Source organism: Borostomias antarcticus (assembly GCF_949987555.1).
Source record: "Borostomias antarcticus genome assembly, chromosome: 21".
In the NCBI taxonomy this organism is placed as follows: Eukaryota; Metazoa; Chordata; class Actinopteri; order Stomiiformes; family Stomiidae; genus Borostomias; species Borostomias antarcticus.
Genome location: NC_140254.1, coordinates 4,891,703 through 4,916,606, shown reverse-complemented (window position 1 = coordinate 4,916,606; position 24,904 = coordinate 4,891,703). Strand labels below are relative to the sequence as shown.

The window sequence follows — 24,904 nt, the reverse complement described above, 5'->3', positions numbered from 1 at the left end:
ACAGGTGACAGAAGATACTGTATCACACACACACAAACCTTGTTGGACAACTTTTACTCATACAGGTAACGTTGGCTAGTCACTTTCACATTGTGAAATGTGTCCACACCCCTGCCCAGGCTTCTAGACCAGAGTCATGTTAGACACTAACTACAGTAGACACTGGTACCTACTGGTACCAGAACTGTGGTCAGTGATGGTGTCAATCTTTTCTAACAGCTGATACAAAAGATAATGTACACTTTGTTGAGATTTTGACAGACTACTGCACTTCTGACTACGATACATGGATAGATAGATAGATTAATTGATAGATATAGATAGATAGATAGATAGATAGATAGATAGATACTGTAGATAGATAGATAGGTAGGTAGGTACTGTACAGTAGGTAGGTAGGTAGGTAGGTAGGTAGGATAGATAGATAGATAGATAGATAGATAGATAGATAGATAGATAGATAGATAGATAGATAGATAGATAGATAGATAGATAGATAGATAGATAGATAGATAGATAGGGGGAAATTGTTCTAATTCTGACATGATAGATTTTATACTTGTCTGCTTCTTCCAGATAAATAATGGAGTCCTGTTCCAGATGCCCCCCATCCAACTGTTTTCACTTTGTTTTTTAGTGTATTATTTCTAGAGGGTGAGACCAATGAACTGACGTGTGCACATCCTCACACATAAACATGCATGCATACATGCAAATCCATGCACGCACACGCATATACAGTACACACGCCCGCATGCGCGCACGCACACACACACACACACACACACACAAATATGCAGAGAGAAAAAAAACGCATACACCAAAGGAAACAATAAACGTCTGGGGAAAATAGCAATGGACCAGTACTGTCATATTTCAACTGTTGTCAGTCCAGTGAGTGGATGAGCGAGTGAGAGTGAGGGGGCTCATTGAGCTGTTCTGTTTGTGAAACGAGGGGTTTCCAGGGTAATGACAACACCACCAGGTCTGCCATAAGACACCAAAATTATATATTTCAGGATGGTCATAAGACCCACACCAACATGCTTAAGCGTCATGATTTAGTCATAGATATGCTATACAGTACAAATAGCAGCAGAGACACACAGTCATCTAGAGACTGATAATAACATGGCCCTACAGCTACTGAGGTGCAGCAGAAAGGAGAAGTTTTTCTCTTTCAAAATCACCCAATTAGGGTGAATGCAAATTGAAACCGTCTGGTGCAATCTTATCCCTGGCAACAAAACAGAGCTGAGTTTCTTGTTCTGTTTATTGGTTTGGATTTCTGCCAGGGCTTCGTGGAATTGACAGATGATTAATGTTTGAATAGCCTTTAATTATCTTTAAATAAAGCCACAATTATACCACAATTATAATCCACGCCAATCCAAAGACACTCACAAGAGGATACACCTGCTTGTACGGCTTCAAACGGGCTTCCAGTGTAATACCATCCCTAATGACAACTATGTTAACTATGACTGTATGACAGTGTTGAATAGGACTGTAACATCTTTAACTAGGCATGCCCTGCCTAATACCAGTCCTTTCTTTTCTCTTTTTCTGAATGAACTGAGACTATACTATACAACACAATACAATTAACAATTTTGTTGTCTATACCCAACCCAGTGTCACCTGAGTGATGTGACATGCTAAGGTATCTTATTTTTTAATCGGTATTTGAGGCAGAGATGACTCCAAACGTTTTCTCTTTTGCAGCAGTGGCCTTGTGGTGTCACAAACACACATACTGTGCACGCACACACAGCTGGGCACAGCATAACACTGTTGTGGTATATTATACAAGACTGGTCACATGGGCTGATGAGACAGGAAGTATGATAAAGGGATTTTGAAAGAGGACAGGAAGTTTGATGTGCTGTGCCACCACCACCTACCCCTCCCCTCAGAGCGCCTTCTGCTTTCTTCTTCAAAGAAATAGACCACAGAGTAGACTTGAGGGACCTGATATAAAGACCAGCTGAATCTGTTTGAGTGTCGTGTTCAGATCTCTAGCTGTCAGATTTCCTCTAGCTGCACAGTCTGACAGACGAGCAGCACCATGTGTGCAGAACGCCGGGGGTGACAGACTCATGTCTGCGTGTGGTTCCTGTCTGAGGTGCGTTCGGTCAGGGGTGCTCTCCCCCTGACAACATGAGCGGCTGTGAGACCTGAGAGAAGAGAGACTCGACCTGAGAGAGAGCAGGGGGAGGGGAGGGAGCGAGACAGAGAAAGAGATGAGAGGGAAAGAGACAGGTGGAGGGAGAGGGGAAGGAGAGAGAGAGAGTGGGGCATCAATTACTGTAACCTTGGCGGTTCAGCTTACTGTAACTTCTTTGTGACTGTGTTGGTTGAAAGTGCAGTATAATGTCATGGAAGGCATGACATCACAGAAAAGGCTGCTTGTTTCAGCTCAGGTAGAAACCACTGTTCGCAAGCTGCCGAAACTCCCGAGTTACAGTTACTGAGTAAGGTCAACCACTGAAAGGTGTACAGGTGATGTAAAGGTTAAAAAATGAGACATACGCATCTGTACCATAGCTCCCGTAACTGGTTATGTGTGGCAAAATGTAACCACAACTAAATATATTCAGTGACTGCACTCTGACATTTAGATGAACAAAATCCATATTTCTATAATTGTAGTGTTAAACACATTGAAGGAAGGTACAAAGACAGATGGCTTGACTGGAGTTAATGATTGTCAGTAAGCAGGATATGCTGTACCTTTTTCTTTGCTCAGATGCAAAGAAGATGCAACGCTTGCATGATTTCCCACTGTCATACTTTTTTGGGTGATCCAAATAAGTGCGATGGCACTGAACTGTAAGTGATTGTGTTTCTGTAGAAGCCGCCTGAAGCTCAGTTCCTCTATCTTCTAGGAAAGTGAACTTGAGAGGGGGTTGCTGTGTGGGACTTTCTAGGGTTCGCTTATGAGCAATGGAGGGGGTGGGTGCAATAAGTGGGCTTTTGAAAAAGCCTACGTGTGTGTGTGTGTGTGTGTGTGTGTGCTTGCATGCGTGTTTGTAACTAATAGGATTTTATATATAAGGCATTCGTTGATTCAGCCACAAAAAAACAAGACTATTTATAAGGAAAAAATATTTTATTGTGGTACATGTAATATAACAGTATCATCAAAAAATAGTCTCTGACATATTTAAATTAATAGCCTGTGTCAAAAAATAAACTACGTAGACAAACATACTGTACAAAAGCTACATATTAATGTCAACAGTAGTACATATTACAACAGTTCTACCATTTTGGTTTACTGGTACAGAAACAACTTGAAGCACATGGAGCTATTTCCAGTGTGAAAGTCATAGCATATCATTTCCACAAAGCAAAATGATCTGTGTGTGTCCAGTTCTGGAATGTGTCCATGGTTTTAGTCCAACATCAACACTCTAGATGGGTGGGAGAAAACTTCACTAGGAGCAGACAGCATAGAGCAGAGATAGAAGTATAGACTAGTCTATATTTGGTTCAGCCTCAGCAATGATTGAAAGCTCTGATTTGAAGGAAGCTCACAACGTACAATGTACAGGGATGGGTGAGCAAAGTAAAGCTTTGTTGGTGGGTGTTACACTTTGAATCTAGTTGAGAGTGGTAAAGTTGAAAAGCGATGCATTTAGAAATGTGAAGAAAGTGTGTCGAAAAACAGAGTATAATATAATAAACAAGGTATTTATATAATCTTAACACTAGTTTCTGCACTTCGTAGCTCCGTTACACCTCTAGATATACACATAAAAACAGTGGTCAGTCAAATCAGAATGTCTGTCTCATCCTGACTAGATCGTGACATTGTCTAACAGTACAATGGTCAATGCTCCAATGCTACATCAATGGGCCCTGTTCATATTTTGATCCTTGGTGGGGGAAGGGGTTTGGCAAATGCTTATATACACATACAGTAGTTTCAAGATCCCTGATCACTCCCTTTAAGACCAAATAAATACAGTAACACGATCATGATAAATAAAAGCATGGCTGAGGCAGGCTAAGGGTTGTCAGGGTAAAAGTCGACCCTTCAATCTGTGCATCAATGAAGATGCAAAACCTAAATGAATTCTCTCTCGCCCACAAATTCTCTTATGGGTCACAGCGTCTGTACACTGCAGCATAGTCACTCTCCTAAAGAACGAACAAGTGAGGTCCGTATTATTGTTCAGTCTTTTGAACAATACATGTACCAAAAACAAACTAACATGAAAAATAATTACTCAAAGGAATAATACACACTAGCAAAATTCTCCGAAAATAAGTTAAGGTATAGCAAAGTAACACATGATAAGTCAACCTGAGTGAAAGCAGTTGCAAGTACTTCACAGCTTCAAGAAAAAACACCCTTTCTCTCTCCCTCTCTCTCTTTCTAGAGAAGAGTAGAGTCAAGGTGGAAGTGCAATCGCTGAATACAAAGTCTTTGGAATGGTCTTCTTTTGGTGAGGCTCTCATTGGCATGTTACAACAGTCTCTCCTTGTCTTCATCGTGTTGAAACACAGGTGAAACTGAGGTTTTTGGCGAAGTCTCTCTTTGTTTTATTGATTGTTCTCTGCACCACTAAGGGACTCTCTACGAGTTCACAGGATCCTCAAAATGTCCATCATATCCTTTTCGTCCCGCCCCTCTAAAACCAAATCCCTCCTATTCTTCCACTACTGTCCTTCTGTCTTCACATTTGGCCGATTGCACAAGTGCACCACGCTAGCCCTCTCCTGATAGGCCGAAGATGGGCTGTGGGAGGCGGGGGCGACGGCGGGGGCGGGGGCAGGCGTGTTGATGGCCACCGTCAGCGCCTTGAGCAGCTTACTGGCCTCTCTCTGGTCCTCCTTCCCCTCGCGCCCCTCCAGGCTCCTCCCCACCCAGCGGGCCGCCGCCTCCTCCACCTGGACGGGCCCCGCCCCTTCGGGGAGCGCGTCGGCCTCCTGGCTGGCATCGAAGCGCTCCACCAGCTCGCGGATGTGCTCGTGGGCGTGGCCGGGGGCGTCGGCGGGGCAGCAGCTGCGCTGGTGGACGCGGAGCGAGAAGCGATGGAGGAAGGCGTGGGCGCAGAGCGGGCAGCGGAAGGGGCGTTCGCGGGCGCCGTGCAGCCGGCGGTGCAGCTTGAGATGGATGTACTGGGTGAACTTGGTGCTGCACAGCTTGCACTCGTAGGGCTTCTCGCCCGAGTGAAGACGCTGGTGAGTCTTCAGGTTGCTGGTGCTGCTGAAACGTTTGTGACACTCCTGAGGACAGAGAGAGAGAGAGAGAGAGAGAGAGAGGGAGGGAGGGAGGGAGAGAGAGGGAAGAGGAGAAGTTAGCTGGGGGTAATGTTGCAGTAGTTATATCAGAATGGTGGTGACAGATTTCTTCCAGTCACATTCTGCGGGTTTCTATAGCACCTGTTAGATAGACGCAGCAGCCTGACACAGTACACCAGTACGCAGTGTGTGTGTGTGTGTGTGTGTGTGTGTGTGTGTGTGTGTGTGTGTGTGTGTGTGTGTGTATGTGTGTGTGTTTATGTGTGTGCGTGTGTGTGTGAAGGCAACAAAGGCAGTTAATTAAAACGGCACGCGTACAGTACCCAACCCACCTGGCATTCGTGTGGCTTCTCTCCAGTGTGGACCAGGTGGTGTTTCTGGAGGTGGGCTAGCTGGGTGAAGTTCTTCTTACAGAGGTTACACAGGAACGGCCTCTCTCCACTGTGAACCCTCAGGTGTACCTGCACAGACAAGACATGGAGAGAGATGAGTAATAGAACGAACACACACACACACACACACACACACACCATTCTAGGAATAAGAGGTGACAGGCGAACTAAGTAACTGACCCTCACCTTGAGGTTGGACAGTTGTCCGAACGTCTTGAGGCAGACGTTGCACTCATACTTGATCTTGCCATCCTGCTTCTTCAGGGGGTAGGGGAGGGACTTGTACCCGGGGGCGGAGCATGTCGAGGGGCTTCTCTTTGGCGTGGGTGCCACGCTGAGGTTCATGGCCTCCTCACAGCCGAGGGGAGGTGGGGGCTGCTGGGGCGTCTGGAGCTGGAGGCTGGGCTTGGGCAGAGGGGGGGACAGCTCCGGTGTGGCGGGCGCCCCAAGAGGAGGGGACATGTTGGGGGGACGTTCCTTCAGGCCGCCCTGGGAAGGCGGAGGGTAGGGCAGGGACACCGGCTGGCCCATGGAGGGGTATGGAAGTCCGTCTGTGCCGAGGTAGCCGCTGTACCGGAAGGGGCCTCTAGAGGGCAGCATTCCAGGGAAGGGTGGGGAGTACTGTGGGTGGAAGAGGTAGTGAGGGTTGTAGGGGGGCAGGAGCGGGAAGGGGGTCTGGAGGGGTCTGGAGGAGGCATAGAGAGGGTGTGGCCTGTGGCTGTAGAGACCATGGAGGTGGAAGTCTCTGTCTGGGGGAGGGGCAGAGAGATGGCGGTCAGGGAAGCTGTAGGGGTGCGCTGTGCCCAGGACGGGCTCTGTCTGATCGGGCTGAGGGGAGGGGACGGTCCCCCGGTCCTCCGTCGTCTCCACCTCTCCCATCTTCTTGCTGAAGTCCATAACCTGGTCATCGGGCGTGTCGGGGGGGGTGTCTCTCTCCAACACCTCCACGTCAATCTTCTCCTCTCCTTCCTCCTCCTTTACCTCATCCTTCTTTTCCAGGAGCCAGGTCTGCTGAGGTAAGTGCTGCTTGGTGAACTCCTGCTCGCGCTCATCTCCGCTCACGTGTTCTGTGGCAGACAGGGAAGGAAACGCATCCAAATGAGCCAGTAAAGGGAGCAGTTTGTTTGGGTAACAGACAAGAGCAATTTAATTAGGCTATAGCCTACTATAATCCACACATTTAACAATCGCTCTTTTCTTTTGTTTGCAATTTATATTCATTCACTCATCGCTATAGCGGCACTTTCCGCTGAACAATGAAGGACAAAGTGCACGGTCTAATGAGCGGTGAATTGATAGGTAGTGAGTGACACGCCGCACCAACGCTCACGCACACATCCGTTCCGACACTGATGGTAAACGGCAATGGTTTCAGTTTTTAAATGACACTTCAGAGAAATCATACTTTCTGTTTGAAGCTCGCTGATAGTAGTGTTTTCGATTTGATAAGTGCGTGTGTTCAGGGTGTGGGAGTGTGTCTCATTTTTGAGCGTTGGTGAAATAATTAGTCTGTTTCATTCTGGGGACGTTTTCACCGTAAAGGTGTGTGACGGCACCGGTGCCTTCTCTTCAGAAATGAAAACGTGTGGTGATTTGTCCCTTTTGAAATAGCTTGTTTAGGATATAGAAATTATTAATTAAATTATTTTCAAACTTTTAATATCCCTTTGAAGTAGCCTACAGGAACCCTATTTCAGGTCAACTAAACCGGTTTCGGGAGTAGCCTACAGTACTAGCTCATGCAGTTTTTGTTTTTTTAACGGTCGGGAACAAAGCATAGCCTACGTAAAAGGAGAACATCCCGCTTTGAGGTTTCTAACTATAGCCTAAGATGCAAGTTTTTGTTTGATTAGTCCTATATATATATATATATATATCACAGAGTCATCCCTGCATTAGTCATGAATGACTTTGCACTATTAGCCTATTTATAGGCTACTCCAGTGAGGTAGTGATCCTAAGATAACACTCACGTGGGAATCACACCAGACTCACTGGCAACATGTGTCATCTGTGTGAATTAGGCCCGTCACAACTGAATCTGCTGATACTACCATGACTCACTACCCAGAGTGTGACTATAGGTCATCTCATTTGAGATTTTCCCTATCCTCTGCTTTCAGATTTCCCAAGTGTTGTTTAAAAGGGATGGTCTGTGTGTGTAGGTGACATGATTGGCCCAGCAGCCAGTAGGCTAGGCAGTGTGACATGACTCAGGTATTATCTTCTTCCCTTTGTGCTGAAAATAGACAGGAAATCGTTTTTCAAACGAGTCTGTTCGTTTGTTCTAAAAGATACAATCAGCTGTTATCGTTGGGAAGTCCTTTCAAGAATATAATCATTGCGGTTGTTGAAAAGCTGCTATTTTTGTTACGTAGTAGAGATACACATGCTTCAAATACTGTAGAGATGTATCTCCTTTTATCTGATTTAGAAATAGATATTACAGACCCAACTAAAGAGAAAGAGTTTCGCCTCATATTTTACACCTCTGCTCTGGCTCTCTGGCAGTGTCTCAGCTGAATATAAAGTATTACTTGAATAAAGATCTGGGGGGAAATATTGACATTGAATATACATAACAAGACAGGTACTACAGTAGATGGAAACAGCATTCACATGAGAGCCTAAGACAACTTGTCTGATAAAGATTGAAAGTGAGGGTATGATCAGAGAGGGAAGGACAGAGGATGCAGAGATTGAAGAGGGTTGGAATTTACTAAAACAGCTGGATGAACTGGAGAAGTGTAGAGCAACTCGTTGAGCACAACTAGCATGGGCCCAGACAAGTCAATGATGCCCATTATCTCTATATACATTATCTCTATATACATAGCAGGGTTGTATCTAGTCTGGATTGTGTTGTCTTTTGATGCGGTAACAGTGCCATTTCAAGATCAGTAAAGTACCAGCACATGCTGTAACAACTTTCCATCACAAGGGCAGCTTCACTCACTCTGCCGGCGCTCGTCTCCTTGCTGGCCGCAGAGCCTCTGGGCGAACTCCCTGCTGTACCACACCAGCAGCTCCTGCTGGGGCTCCACGGGCTGGATGGTGTAGAAGAAGACGTCCCTGCCGTTCTGGCACGCCACCAGGTTCTGCTCGGCCAGCGAGCGCGCCGGGTTGACGTACCGCATCCAGTTGCTGCGGTCGACATCATAGCCGTCGACGAAGTGGTGTAGCTGCTCTCCACTGTAGATCTGAGGGGGAGGAGGAGGGTGTGAATACACAGATGGACACATGCACCGCTGTAGACATCCCCCCTCATCGCAGTGGTCCAAAAACCAAACACCGTCATCATCGTCATTGTTATCGTTATCATAATCGATCGATAGATAGATACTTTAATAATCCCCGTGGGGGAAGATTCATCATCATCATTCATCAAATTGATCATTGATCATTCATCATCATCATAATCATCATCAAAATTAAACATTATTATTGATGTCCTACAGATCAGCGTAGGCTAACACTGAGCTGACAACTGTACACAGTACTGAACACAATACTAGAGTAGAGACATAGAAGTATAGATATAAAAACATAGATACAGTATAGAAAGCATAGATCACCTCTGCCATGTACTATAGAGTTAGATGTTCTATAATCTCTGGAACCTTCAGTTGCTGTAAGTACCACCTGTTTAATTTCCAAGAGTGTGTGTGTGTGAGTGTCCTGTGTCCGATGTGTGTTTGTGTATGTCCTGGACTACTGTCACAGCTTTTATCGTGAGCACCACGAGTGGGTGTGGCCTCTCAACTCGCCCACACACTCTCCCACAGCACATCTGAGAGAACGGGGAGTGGTTTCATCTCTCTCTCCCCCGGGCACCTATGTTTCTAATGAGGAAGCACCTTTACGGTCAGTCCTAGGCATGTCCACAATATTTCCTCATGTATCAAATTGTCAATCAAATGCTGTACCACCACCCCCCACACACACACACCCCGCCCCTCCCAACACACACACGCGCACAAACGTCCACATACACACAGAGACGCGCACACAAACTCACACACGCGCACACACACACACAAGTACCGTCAGGCCCCCACAGCCACACCTGTGGGAGCGTGTTGGCATTCTTTTGTGAGCGAGTCACACTTTCACTACGGCAGCCAGAAAGGAATTGCCGTGAGGAAATCTTACAGGAAAAGTCATGAGAGGAAACGACTCACAAAAAAAAAAAACTCCTAGATGACACAGTCCCTACCCCGCTGGGAGAGAAATTACAATAAAGAGAAAGAAAGGCAGGACAAGAGTACGGAAGAGTGTCAAGGATGCGTGTACGTGCGTTGGCGTGTGAGTGAAGAGGGGGGCGTTGCTTGACAAGTAGAATGGGATTTAAGTGCCAGGAAAGCTGTGTAACCGTTTCAGTGTTGCGTGTGTGTCCACCGCTTCCCCAACGATCTGGCCAAAACTCCGGGCCGATGTGGCGCCTTTCCGTTTCCTCACAGGACGCGGTCGGCAACTCGATGTGAAACTATCCTGGCTCCTATCCTTGAATTGAGGTCTGTCGTGTGAGGATTCTCACAGCGGTGTGTGTGATATGTAGGTACAGTCTTTCCCCTTTTCAACCGCGGTATCGCCTACTGTAGCCTACCGTGCATCGCTGAATGTTCATGATGTCACTTTACTTTGTGGTGCAATGTAAGTGTACTCGTGTGTGTGCGTGTGTCGTTCCAACATCCTAGCCTGTTCCCAGATATTCACTTGGGAAACTTTAACTCACCCTCCAGAAGTACTTCCTGTTGGCATATTTCGGGACATTGTCTTTGGTGTAGATGTCGCCCCGCAGGGGGCCGAACCTGGTTCCCTGGGGGATGTACTCCTTGCTGAACACCCCCGTCACCTGGGAAACAGAACCCATCAAAATATCAGTAAATAAATAACACGTCATCCATCAATACATCAGTAAATCAATGAACACTGATCTCTGTTTGCAGTCCTTTGTTTTTGTTTGTCTCCCTTTGTACCTGGGCTGCGCCCCGGGCTGATGTAACAGCTGGTTGGGGGGCGCATAATAAATAAAAATAACATAACATCACAGAATCAATCAATCATTGTGTTGAGACACACTGAAATGGTATCACCATCTAAAACCAACCAATACTTTTCTATTTTTTTATTGAATTCAAATCAATCAATAATTACAGATCAGGCATCAGTATGACAGTCAGAGTGTTGTTGTAAGTTACAGGTCAAGCATTTAGCCAACAGCCATCCGGAGTAGCCTTAGGTAAGAGTCCTAATGTGACCCAGTTCCTGGTCTAATGAGTTAAACTGATGAAGGGAATTAAACTTTCTCTCTGACCTGTCCTACTGACCGGCTGTCCTGTCATAGGCACGCAGATACTGTACAGCCAGAGAAGCCATCACTCGGTGCCAGCTGACTCATCCTACCGCTGCCACCGGTGGTGAAGCGGAGTACTGAACATGACTGCCATCAATATCTTTAGTTTTACAGTCCATTTCAGACATATTTTATTGGTTTTACAAAAGAATCAGAGAAGACAGGTTGCTCTGTCTGAAGGGGCTGGGAGCTGGAGGAGGGACAGAAGTGTTTGATGTGTACTGGGAACCGTAGTTTGGTTCCTGTCTCCACAGGAGACCAGACAGGCGGTAGAAAGTCCAGGGACTGTCTGGGAATTTTTTCTACCGTCTCATCAGCACTTCCCAAACCGTCCCTTTTTTCACACGGCATATCCTGAACGGTGATACAACCAGCCAAACATTTTCCGGCAAACTTGAATAAAAAATTTCCAGGGCTTCAGCAAGGGCAGGGAGGGAGAGACGGCAACAAAGTGTGTGTGTGTTCGTGTGTGTGTGTGGGGGGGGGGGGTTTGATAAGACAAGAACGAGTGTGACAGGGACATTGTGCGGCGCCGGCGTCGCGTGGCCAGCGACCAGCGCAGGGCAGCCGTTTAGATGACCGCTCGGCAAGGTCAAAGAAAGCTGGGGGGGGGGGGGATGGGGATGAATGGCCTCTTGGCTGGACCCACGCCACTGGGCTTCACCTTACCCCTCCCCATCCTACTCCCCCGTACAAACTGCCCCCTCTCAGAAACACTGCCGCGTAATTGCTGCCTGGGTACGGTGATGCTTCCCGCCCCAAACGAAAGTTAATCGTTGGAGCTTAACCCAGTTCCCCCTCCCCCTCCACACACACCCCACGCCCCATCTGGCACGTGCCCCCTCTCATAGCCCCCCCCCTCCCAGCACGCTTCAGGATCAGTAGAGGGGGGTGGAGGATGTTGCCCCCTTCTCCTTAGATTGACTAAATCCATCCATTTATGTGTTTAAGCCAGCGTGTGGTGTACAGTATTTGTTTCTGTTTTTTGTTTTTTTATATCCTTGTGTTTGCGTGCAAGTGTGTGTCTGTCTTCACGTGTTACATGCATTTATTATGTGTATTTGTTTCTTTATTTCGGACTGGCCACATTGGGCGTGACAGTCCTACTCATTAAAGGTCACTGTGGAATGTTTGGTATCTGGTTGGGAAACGTGACTAGAAAGTGATTCGAATCAAAAATGAAATGTCAACAACATCATTGTGTAGGCGAGAAGTCCCAACTGTCTCTCTGCCGCAAGATGGATTTGTTTCAATTACCATACAGGGTTTTGTTTTCACTCACACTCAACCTCTGGCATGGTGTCATTATAACCGTGTGATTTGTGCTATCATTTACTATTTACACACTCACACACACACACACACACACACACACACACACACACACACACACACACACACACACTTCCTATCTCTCTGAAATGTCCGACAATGGATTTCCCAATGTATAGACCAAAACTCAGAAACAGAAATACATGTATGCATGACTGCGTTATGAGGAAGAGAAACAAATTCTAAATTTCCCCCTGGGGATCAATACATTGGAATGGAATGGAGGAGACCAACTATAGTATATGGTATCAGTTCTTGTGTGTGTGTGTGTGTGTGTGTGTGTGTGTGTGTGTGTGTGTGTGTGTGTGTGTGTGTGTGTGTGTTAGTGTGTGTACGTGTGTGGTTTTGTGTGTGTATGTGTGTGTAGTTTTGCGTGTGTGTGCGTGTGGTTTTTCGTGTGTGTATGTGTGTGTGTGGTTGTGTGTGTATGGTTTTATGCGTTGCATGCACAGACCTAGCAGCAGAGTTTGTGCTGTGAAAGTGTGATAGAGTATTATAGTAATATTCGAACACACAAGTGCAAACTCATACTGTACCTGTATGTAACTAATGAGTCACGTTTTAACCGTGAACCTCAACTAAACGGCAAACATACACATTTTGATTATGCACACACATGTGCGCAGACATGTAACCGTAGTCATGGCATGTGTATGTAACATGCTACATCCCTTTATGCTTTTTAAAAGTGTGTGTGTGTGTGTGTGTGTGTGTGTGTGTGTGCTTGCCTGCCTGCATGTGTTGGGGAAGTGTGTCAGATGTGTCAGTTTTCACACCTCTCAGGACTAGCCTGGGGCCTACTTGCTTTGCAGTTGTGGTTGCTACGATGCGATGCCGCAAGAATGTCTTCTGGAATAGGTTACTTCGTTTGGCATGTCCATGTTTTATTGTAATTCGTAGCGAATGGCGCGACTAGGCTGCTCGATTCGGCGTTCGCGCGACAGGATACCAGCGGGCTCTAGACCGGAAGCCAAGCGAATGGAAAGTTGACGCGAGGCTACTTAGGACTGGGCAGAGAGAGCAGCAAGACCAAAGCAGGAACAGGCAGCGCACCCTCGAAAAGAGCGCAAAATGAGGAACCTGGAAGGCCGGCCCTCGACTGCAGGAAGGAGTGTGAAGAGTGACCAGAGTGACCTGTAACGAGAAGCTGACCGGCACCGCACCGCCGAGGGCGAGCTCCTGTTCCCTCCCCTTGGCATCGTTCGCTTTGAAAAGACACGGATCCCGTGACGCCGCACGTCTTTTCCACTGCGGACCTGGCCGACAGTCAGCTCTTTCTATGAGGGCGATGGAAAGGTGAAGGCTGCCAAGTCCGTTAAACCGTCTTGTCCTGACAGGTGGCTCTTGCCGCTGACTCACGGGGCGGCGCCCCGGTCAGCTGACTGCCTGACACACAGACTCCTGGGGGATGTTGGTGTCGGCGCCTGACTCACCTGATGATGGGGGGGGGGGGGGTGGACGGACTTAGGGGAAGTCACGATGAGATTACAGGGCTCAGAAGTGGGTGATCTCTGACAACAAGTGTGCGTGTGAGTGCATGTAGGTGTGTTTGTGTGTGTGTGTGTGTGTGTGTGTGTAACACTGCCCCGGTTTCTAGTGAAAGAGGCTTAGACCGTCACACCTTTGCCTTCTGAGACAGGGGTCACTGTCAGACACTGAACAGGACTGAAATAGGCACTGGAAACAGCAGGCCAGACCACTGTCTTCCATATCTGACCATGGCTTCAGACATGACCCCTGACCTAGGGTTGACACTCCTTCACTCACCCAGGGCGATGGATTCACATAAAATCATAGTTTTAGAGTTTAGAGTTTTTACTCTAATGCACAACCAAATAAAATGTCTAGACACTGTGGCTATCAAAGTGACGTCATAAGCAATGGCCAATACAATCATTAGAACAACATCCCTAAGCATGCAATACATACGGTCAATGCATACGAGTGCATAACATGGCCTAAGTTTGGGTTTATGGTTGTTGTTGTTGTTGTTGTCGTTGTCTTACCTCGTTGTTGGTGTTGCTGTGCAGGAAGGTGAGGTTCCTGGGGATGGAGGTCATGGCTTGGGGCAGGCTGAAGCAGGGCTCCGACGCCTGGTCTGGTACGATGTAGGTACAGTTGAGGGCGAAGTCTGCCTCCTTCCACTCACTCATATCTGCTTGCTCTGTCTTCAGCTTCATCCTCTCTCTCTCTCTCTCTCTCTCTCTCTCTCTGCGCTCTCTGGCTCTCCCTCTGCGCGCACTCTCTCTCTGTGCTCTCTCTCTTTCTTTGCACTCTCTCTCTCTGCGCTCTCTCTCTCTCTGCCCTCTGCTCTTCACACCACTAATTTGGTCTGGTCTGGTTTCGGTTGGGTTTCTTTGGTTTTGCTGGGACTGGGCCCTTGTGTTCAGGTATGTTGGTTAGAGCTCACGGTCTAGAGGAAAGGGAAAAACGTGAGGAAGTGTGAGTTACAGTGTGCTGGTAAAGAGTTAATGTTCATCGGCAAACCCTGATTGTGGTGCAGCGCCATAACAATGTGCTGTGGGAACCAGACTGATTCTCTGTTTCCCCTTCCCTACCTCTCTCCTATTATGAGTCAACAGGTCCTGGCATTAGACCGTGAGGAGAGCCCCACAGACGGCCCAAATGTGTTTGTGGTTTTAACCCATTAGGGTTACTGGATATTAAAACCACAAACACACAGGCACACGTGTTGCATACAGCTCTTGAGAGTTTTTACTCTAATGCACAGCCAAAAAAAATGTCAAGACCATAACTGTGGCTATCAAAGTGACATAAGCAATGGCCAATACAATCATCAAAAGAGTACCTTCCAAAAGAAGATGAACAAAACAAACACCAAATGGAAGAAAAACATTTATTTGGAACAAAAGCAATTCATTCGGTGCATTCCTAATTGAATTCATTGATACAGACCTTTATAGTTTCAATCCAACTGCCCATAAAGTTAACCAAATGGAATTAGAATAAGGAGGAGAACGACAATCACCATGTCTCCAATCTAATGAGAAGCACCCAGCCATGCCCTGCCAATCAACTCAACTAGACACACCTGTTACCACCAGGCCTACGAGGTAGCTTCCTGCCGGTTATCCACAGTATATACAGTAAAGCCCCCTAACCTACATATTCTCTCTCGTTCCTCTGCTTTCACACCCCCCCCCCCCCCCCCCCCCCATCTCCTCCTCTGCTCGTTCACCCCAGCAAGACAGTCCAAAAGGCAACAGATCATCCCATTCATTCCCATCACACCCAATAATTCAGACGAATGTATACAGTGCGCTATTAATCATATAAATCACATTGACTAAATCAGATGACTTACATTTGATGGAATCATTCAGCTGCTGTATCCTCATGTCTTTGATTAGTCATCCCTCTCTCCCTCTCTTTTTTTCTCTCTCTTTGTATTTGTCCAGGAATCCCTTTGTTAAGATCCGTTAGGTGTCCGTTGTTTGCCCGCTTGGCTCTACCACCCAAAACTCCTGAAGTCTTGTTGGGAGGACAGGCTTTTTAGTCCATGCTCTCGTCCAGTCATAAGCTCTAGTTGGTCATGTGACGGGATTACAAGAAAGTATGCCAATTGACACACAACTGTTGGTTTAAGACAACAGCATCAATGTCCACTTGGCCGCAAGTGGCTGTGCACACACACACACACACACACACACACACACACACACACACGCGCACCCACACCCACACAAGGGAGTGCCGTGCGTAAAAAAGTCTTTATTAATGAATAAAAGCCTAACAGATGGTGGGCTTGATGCCACTGAAAAACACACTGAGGGACTTTTGCTTGGTTTGGCCATTAATGAGCAATCTGCTGGTCCTTCTCATACCCGTCTTGACCTACATCTAGCTCCCTAAACATCTTGGCATCACTCCCCCGCTTCACACCCCCACCCACCCACCCACACACACACACACACACACACACACACACACTGAGAGAAAGGTACTCTGTGTGTGTGTATTGTTCTGTGTATTTGCATTGAAATAGCCTGCTTTGTTTCCATCCTCAGTAGGTTATTTTAAGAGCATATATTACAATGACATACACACACACACACACACAGACACACAGACACACACACACACAGACACACAGACACACACACACCTACACACACACACCTACGCGCAGACACACACTCGCCACCTACACACACTAGACACACAGGCACAGTTCCAGTCCAGTATGTGGGTCAGCAGGCCAGCGGAGAGAGGTAGGTGGGTGCGGAAGCCAGACCTGGGCCGGTCTCTCTGTACCTGGCTCTGTCTGCGTCATCCCAGAGAGCAGGGGAGAGAGCAGAGGACAGACCTGGGCTGGTCTCTCTGTACCTGGCTCTGTCTGGGTCATCCCAGAGAGCAGGGGAGAGAGCAGAGGACAGGAAAGGGAAAAACAACGTCAGCTTGCTTCATGAAGCCGGACAGAAGGAGAATCTGAATTCTCTTTAAGTCAGTTAGACTGGGACAGTGACATCACCGTGGTGCTGTAATAGGCTGTTGTAGCTCGATATAGAATGACAGTGGATGGAGGTGAAGAGATTCCTTGAGAGATAAGTGTGTCTTGAACTCAATAGCTTATACAGTGTGATGAGGGCATCAGGGAACTCCAAAGTATGTTACTTAACATGATTTGGCATACATTTGGATAAGGAAGGTTTGTCATACGCTTGAATACATTGTGATAAAATGTGTTTTTGGGGCGGGGCAGGTAGATTTGGTGAAAAGTCTGTATAATATGTATACTAGTTGTGAATGTGTTTCAGAATGAGTTTCAATCAACACACAGACAACACATATTGAGAAACCCATGTACATTTGTATACTTTCAAATACGTGTTTGTGTCTGCGTAGCCCCCCCCCCCTACACCCCCCACCCACACAGTAAATTGGCTGCCATATGGCCTGGGTGGCGCTTCACTGTCGCATGCAGAGAAGCTTGGGACAAGAAGGCGGTGTGTGTGTGTGTGTGGGGGTGTTGGGGAGGGGGGGGGGGGGTTGCTAACTCCCCTCAGCTCTTTTGCAGTTCCTCGGTGGCTACATGGGCTAATTTCTTTCATTTGCAGACTGTCTGGGCCGGGGCTTAGGGCTGGGGGTCAGGATCGGGCCAACAGGCCAGCTGACCGATCTCTCTCCTGCTGTACATCCTACCGCCCAACCTCTCTCCTGGACACACGCTGCCCAGCCCAGTCCTGCTAGTCTCTCTGCAGCTGCACCTCTTTCTTTTTTTAGCGAGGGAAGACTTAGCCAGCTATCGGGAAACTCAGCTTGGGAAGGGAAGGAGGGATGAAAATAGCACGGCCAGACAGAAAGGATAAGTGGGATGAAGACCTTGAGGTCTAAGTTGATATTTTTAACTCAGCCCGTCTCTGCGGGACCTCGCTGTGCACGGCGCCGCGTGCGGGAAGCCAACAGTTGAGGAAAGCGCTGACGCTGCGCAACTCGGAGTAGCGTAAGAGCTGTGACGCTCCACCTGGTTTGTTTGGGACTGAGTCCGTAATTAACAGCTTATGCAAATAGCCGTCAGGTTCCTACATGCTCCAGAGAAGCTCTGAGGGCAATTAAGTGGAACTCTGTAATTAATCCCATTGGTTGTATATGAGCCTTTAAAACCCCCCTGCACTTCAAGCCCCTGATCCCCAATACCCCCCACCCTGCAGACCCCCTCCCCTCCAGAAGGGCGCAGCAGGGGAGCACATTCAGCGACGGGTCAGTTAAGATGCTACCACCCCATCCCCCGCGCACAACCCACCCCTCAAACCCTCTCTTATCCTCGGCACACGCACATGCACACATGGCACAGGGTAGAATAGCCTCGGGGCTAAGGCGAAAGCCGACGAACCAGCCTGCGCCAGTCTAGCTGGGATGACTCGAGAAGCGACTTGGCAAAAACAGATCCCCCTCCGAGAGAGCACCTTTCGGGCATGGAATGTTGTTTACTTCTCTGGCTTCTTAGTCACCTCCGCCTGTCGGTCTCTCAGCTGGCTCTGTGATGTGGTGGTGCAGGAGGGGGAGAGATACCTAACAGATCCTGGGCCAGGTGCCAAACCACCGGTCTAAGCCCAGTCGCTTAGCGTGACACATCTCCGGTGTCCCTCCCCGCCTCTGCAGCCCACACTCAGGGAGTAAACACATCAGGGGACTTTCATTCTGACCTGGGAACTACAGTAAAGAATGGCCGAACCATGTGTCGACAAACACACCCTCTGGGAGTTTCTAGATGGAGACAGCTGATGTTGTTGTTGGTGGTGGTGGTGGTGATATAGCATTTCCTACTGTATGGTGTCATGGTCTATAGTTTAAGGAAGGTCTTGTGATTGTTGGAAGTTGGAAAGATACTTGCCAAGACATGTACACCTGTGAATCAGATGAAATGAAAACAAAATAACATTGGATCCACCTAAAAGTTCGTCATGGAAAAGATTTGTGTTAAAATCACTCTCTGCCAGAGTGAAAGTGAAAGACCATAATATTATTATCACCGTAAATTCAGCTTGATGGACCTGATATGGACCTGATATACTATATTACTGTACTAGAGGCCTCACTGGGTCTCTGAAGAAGTCAGAATTGCCTGTTTATTGCCTGTAAGTCTGCCTGAAGTCTACCTGATGTTAAGTCGTTCTGTATCTCAAGTCTATCTGATCACTCCGTCTTCCTCCTAAACAAAGAGACGTCTTCCACATCTTTCTGGTTTTTCTCTCCCCCTCTCCTCTACTGTACCTTTACCCATCTGTCCATCCCTCCTCATTCCCTGCAAACATCCCTTCCCCTCTCTTATCTTGTTTACCTCTACCACTTCACAACAGTAAACAGATAACAGACAAACAGATATCCAGAAGACCTTTGCAGTAAAGAGGATTAATTTCACTGTTTCTGCCGTGCTTCCCCATCCGAAGGCCCTGTGGGTGAATTCCCCATCCCAGAGCTTCCCCGGCAACAGCAGCCCCTCCCCTACCGCGACACGGTGGCCTCGTTCTGGCGCCTCTTAGGAAACAGGCGAGACCCGTAGGCGTTCGCCGCGGTGACGTCAGCGTCGCGGGGTACTTTGTTTACCGCCTCTAGCCGGCTTAGTGCGCCACTTTAGATCCCATCAACCCTAAAGATTATCCCCCAGCCAACCTTAAATATATGATTGCATTATCCCAAGGTTTCATCACTTAAGTGCTACAGGATTGTTGTCTTCTCATCAACTTCCCGTGTCTTTGTTTGTGACAGTCGTTGTCTGAGCGGGGGTTTCTTTGTGAGGAGGGCTCACGCCTCTTCTCCAGGGGCTCCCGTTCACCTGAATGAGGAAGGGGAGCGGACGGAAGGCTGAGATGTTTTAATTACAGGGAGTCCTCTCAGGCCGATCAAGACAGGAGTACAACAGTCGGACATCATGGCCAATGAAATGGAGGAGGCCAACATCGAACCCATCGCCCTCCCAACCCTTTCAGTTCCCCATATGTTCAAAAATAAGAACTCTGTAAAAACTCTGTAGCAAAGGCAAGGCACTCAAGTCTCCATAAGGTTTAAAAAGCCTTTATTAAAGTGGCTAGTTGCCCAACGAGTGTCGGCGTAATGCCTTCATCCCCTGATGAAGGCTTTTTAAACCTTATGGAGACTTGAGTGCCTTGCCTTTGCTACAGAGTTTTTACTCGATCTTATTTTTGACCAGGTTCCCCCCACGGTAATGAGCACCTCTCCTTTTTAATACATATATCAGTGGAGCCTAAGCAGCATTCTTTTTTTCTCTATTCATTATTCCCCACCAGTTGTTAGAAACGTCGGTATTTTGGCGTTCTGTGTTCTTTTGGCGTTCTGTGTTCTTGCTTCCTTCAAAGGAAGGAAGCAAGACAATCTGAGCTCGCTCACTGAAAACTGTTCAGATCTTAATTTGGCAGCCATTTACAGTGCAGTACAGGCCATGGAGGTCTAGAATCCAGCAGGCATTAGTTCAAAAGCAAAACACCATCTTTGACATGTCATCTTCAAAACAGGCAAACACGCAGCGCAAGACGTGTTATCTTCTGCTTCTTTAGTTTTTTCACGAACACAACAACAGCACAGGGTTAAGCCTGCCAGAGAGTCCCTGTCATGAGTTCCTCCACATCTGTCACAAGTTTGGGATCACGTGCTAAGAACTGATGCCTCCTCTTCTTCTCCTCTGTTGTTGTCTTCTTCTCAATCTTTTAATTCTCCGTATTCACAGCATCTGCATAACAGGAAGTGGCATTCCTTCTTCTAAGCCAATGGAGACTGAGTGTTGTTTGGTGGCTGATGTGCTGGGGTTCAGGATGTTATGATGGATGATGGCACATCTGGAGGGGGGATTAGGGGGGGAAGCATTCTTATCCCATAGTATCTTATGGTTTCTCATTGACCGAAGTGGATCGCTGTTAAATCAGTAGTAATACTCATACAGTAATATGCCATTTTCATCTTCTTGTGAGTTAGAGATTAGAATAGTTGTTGTCTCTTTTTATTCCAAATAGCCACACTTATTTTTTACCTTAGTGGTAATGAGCTCAACCTTTTGTTGATATTCACACCATGATGGTAAAAATGGAAGGTGCTGTTGTTGTGAGAAAATAAGAGTGAGCTCACACTGTCTTGCATGTGTGCGTGCCCACACCGATCCAGAGCCGACATAGAAACTGGCGCGGGACTAAAATAACCCACCACAAACTTCACACCTTTGCTTCATGCGCTTTCACAGAGGAAGGATGGTGGGGCGCTCGCAAGAGTGGGAGGAGTCACATATGTTCTCATCTGCACCATCAGCATTGTTGTTTGCAGATGTTTTTGCACCATGACTGTACAGTAGGCCTACTGTACATTACTGGGATCACTGTACTGTGATCTGCATCCAGCTGACAAGACCAGTATTGCCCTCTTCCCTCTGACATCTAGCAGAGTCACAGTTAAAACGCAACCTTACTCATTCATGGAAGTGATCAATGACAATGAGCTATTTTGATTTGGACGGACACAATCTTTACTATAACGACTGTTGCGTGTGCACATGGTTTCTGTCTGCGTCTGTCTGCCTGTATCCCTCCACAACCCCGGCCACTGTGTGTCGCTCGTGTGCCGGTTCAGAATCAATGCTACCAGCTAGCTAGTTAACATATATGGGGCTTTTCCATATCAGCACGGTACGCTAGAGGACGGCAAGCATTTGTATCCTACCTGTACCATGTTGCCTAGGTGCCGGGGTGACGTAGCCTACATATTTACAAGAATAAACTAAAACAAGTTGTACAATTATTTGGGGGCCAATATCTCTACCTAGTTACATAAAGTAACTAGCTTCATGTCCCGCCACAGTTTTATAATAAGCCAAACATATTTTTATTTCATCATCATCTCACTCCCAGTCAGAAAATGTCAGCTAACCGTGATGCTATGCTATTTCCACTATGTTGCGAGGGCGGTTCTGTTCACTCAGAGCTCTTCAACGGGGACCTTGCTTCACTCAAATATTTGTTTTGATTCTGTGCACGCGCACGTGCATGTGAGGACATGTTTGGTATTGCTGCATTCATTAGGTAGAGGGCTTTATTCCAGTCTAAACCCTGTGTGTCTGTGGCCTTTCCACGTCGAGATATGTCCATTTCAATACCCCCCATTGACAATGAATGGGGGGATTTTTCGTTTTCGCATTGTTTTAATTCGTGGATCTGCCCCGTGATTCGGAACAGTTCCAAAATGTATTGGGTTCTACGTTGGCCCATAATACACCCCTCCACCGAGTGTCATGAAAATCGGTGAGGTAGTTTTTTACGTTATCCTGTTCCCAGTGCTGTCGCTGGGGCAGAGGTAAGAGGTAATGATCGATAGATAGATAGATAGATAGATAGATAGATAGATAGATAGATAGATAGATAGATAGATAGATAGATTGATTGATTGATTGATTGATTGATTGATTGATTGATTGGTTGATTGATCAAAGATTCATTAATCTTTGAGGGGAAATTGTTGTGTTGCATTTTTTTTATATTTGTACCTCACCCCATTGCTGGGTTAGCTTATTAGTGTAGACTATTAAGGAAAGTGAACTGTTTCAAGTAACCTATTGTATGTAGGCTAAATAAATTTATTTAGTGAATTTAAGAAAATAAATGAATAATGCATTTAAAATGAATTTGTAATGAGCTGTACGGACACACGCAGTACGGCCACGGGCCCCGTCAGGCATGCATACTGTAGCAGCACACAGAACAACATGGACATCAAACTATAATGGAAGGAGGGCAACTATACGCAACTATGTCATGGCAAGTGCATTTAGAATGAGCACTTTGCACTAGTAGCCTACTCCTAATGCCGGAGGTCAGCCTACAAATAAGACCTACAATACAGATCTGAGTCTAAGGAGCTGGCATGTCCTAGCAGGAAGTCACAGAGGACACTCAGACGCAGTTAGTCTGACGCCAGGCCTGTGAAAACTCTCAGAGGAACTTCAGGCAGCGTCGAGCAGGCAGGAACTTGAGGCGAAGTGTTGTGACCCCCCCATTTGTGATTTGTGTTTGATAGAACAGAGTAGAAAATAACTGGGTAGGTACATAAAAATAGAAGAGAATGCAATACAATGGTTGTTTTCCAATTAGCCTATTCTAAGTTGCTTTGGATAAAAGTGTCTAAATGACTGTAACGTAAATGTAATGTACAATACAATAGAATTCTCTGAATCTTAGATTCAGAAACTAGTATATGATGTATTTGCATGAACTTTATGTTAACTCTGGAATCCCCAGGAAACAGACTCCAATTATTATTCCAATCAATAAGCACTTGCTTTAACCACACGCCACCCACGTGACGTGCCCCCCAACAGCCAAAACATGCCTTGAGGGGGATAGAGGAGAGGACTTTGCCTTCTGCCTAGGGGTGGGGGTCAACAGGTGGGCCTAATTAAAGGGGACTCTCCAAGACCCCCCCCCCCCCCCCCCAGATAGACTTTAGACCACCATATCCGTCTGTCAGACAGCGGACAGCGGATTTCGGCCCAAATCCGGCGGATCAATAAAAAAAGTGTCTGCTAATTAGGCTGGCCCGAGATCCGCCTGTGGAGGGAGAGAGGGCAAAAAAGAACGAGAGGAGAGAAGAAGTAGGAGGGGGGGGGGGAGGAGGAGGAGGAGGAGGGGGGGGGGATTGGGAAACAACAAATGGAAAAGCCAGTGCTGATTCAGACGTGACGAGACGGAGGAAAACCCCAGACAGACGGAGAGAGAAGGAGAAGGAGAGAGGATATGAGCTGAAGGAGTGGCTGTAGGTTACGTGCCTGTCTTGGGCTCACTGCTGTATATCCTCCTTCCCTCCCTCCCTCCCTCCCTCCTTCCCTCCCTCCCTCCCTCCCTCCCTCCTTCTCACCTTCTCTCCCTCCCCCAGTCTCTCCCTGGTCACCGTGATCAGTTTCTTCTTTGACCCCAATCCTCCCCTCCTCGTCCCTGTCCTCCTCCGTGTCCCAGCCATCATCACTTGACCTAATTCTCCTCATCTAATCTGCTTTTTCTTGTCTTTTTGGACTACAATCAACCCCCTAATTGTCTCAATCCCGCTGGTCTATAGCTGCCCCTCCAGGCCACATGCTAGCTAGTTGCTAGAGTGCTGATGCTGCTTAAACAACACTAATCGATATCTGGCATACAGCCACTCAACACAATCTGATACATCTGATTATAATCAATCAATCAATGGGTACGGAGCTACTTCAATTGATATGAAAAGGCAGGTAGCTGATAGAGGTTAATCAATGTATTCATCAAATACGATACAGGTTTTGATTGGTTTGTTCTGATAGATGGATAGATAGATAGATAGATAGATAGATAGATAGATAGATAGATAGATAGATAGATAGATAGATACAGTAGATAGATAGATAGATAGATAGATAGATAGATAGATAGATAGATAGATAGATAGATAGATATACAGATAGATAGATAGATAGATAGATAGATAGTGTTGCATCCGATAAAACATAAAACCCCCAACACAATAAAAGCAGTAAAAGACATACTGTAAAGGCATACACGAGAAATGCAGTAGAATACAATAAAAGGCAAGACAAGTTGATTTGTATAGCACGTTTCAGCAACAAGGCAATTAAAGTGCTTTACATGAGACATTAAAAGCATCAAGACAAAGTGCAAGAAAAACATTATAAAAAGTCATATAAAATAAAAAATAAAAATCTAGACATCTAAAATGTCAGGTCAATCTAAAATGTCAATCTAAAATGTCAGTTAAGTCCATCGCATCCTGCCAGTCAGGGGATGCATTATACAGTATCTCTAGCTGACCTATGAGAGCTGCTGTGCTATAGATAGAGGCCTCTATGGTTGTAAACACAGTCTCTAAAGCCCCCAGCCCGGACTTGCTTTTTATAAACCATAAACCTGCCCATTGTCCATTTCTAAATGAGAGGCTTACAGTCAAATAACAGTCACAGTTATAGTACAGCACAGAATCTGGCCTGGCTGAGCCAAGCAGACTGTAGAGGTTCTGAGCAGTTACGCCAGGCTCACAGGAAAGGTTAGGAGCTACAGTACCTCTGATTTGTGAA

At 46.7% G+C, this 24,904-nt stretch overlaps 1 protein-coding gene across 1 annotated transcript; it reads right to left on the bottom strand.

Annotated features, from left to right (window-relative positions):
* Nucleotides 1–4,668: 4,668 nt before the first annotated feature.
* On the bottom strand, nt 4,669–14,513 carry prdm1b (PR domain containing 1b, with ZNF domain; the record flags this gene model as incomplete). The annotated part of the gene is made up of 6 exons (XM_084455136.1): nt 4,669–5,238; nt 5,586–5,714; nt 5,832–6,712; nt 8,602–8,845; nt 10,381–10,500; nt 14,340–14,513. 6 exons carry the CDS (start codon nt 14,511–14,513, stop codon nt 4,669–4,671), a joined length of 2,118 nt encoding a protein of 705 aa, XP_084311262.1.
* Between the last annotated feature and the right edge of the window lie 10,391 nt (nt 14,514–24,904).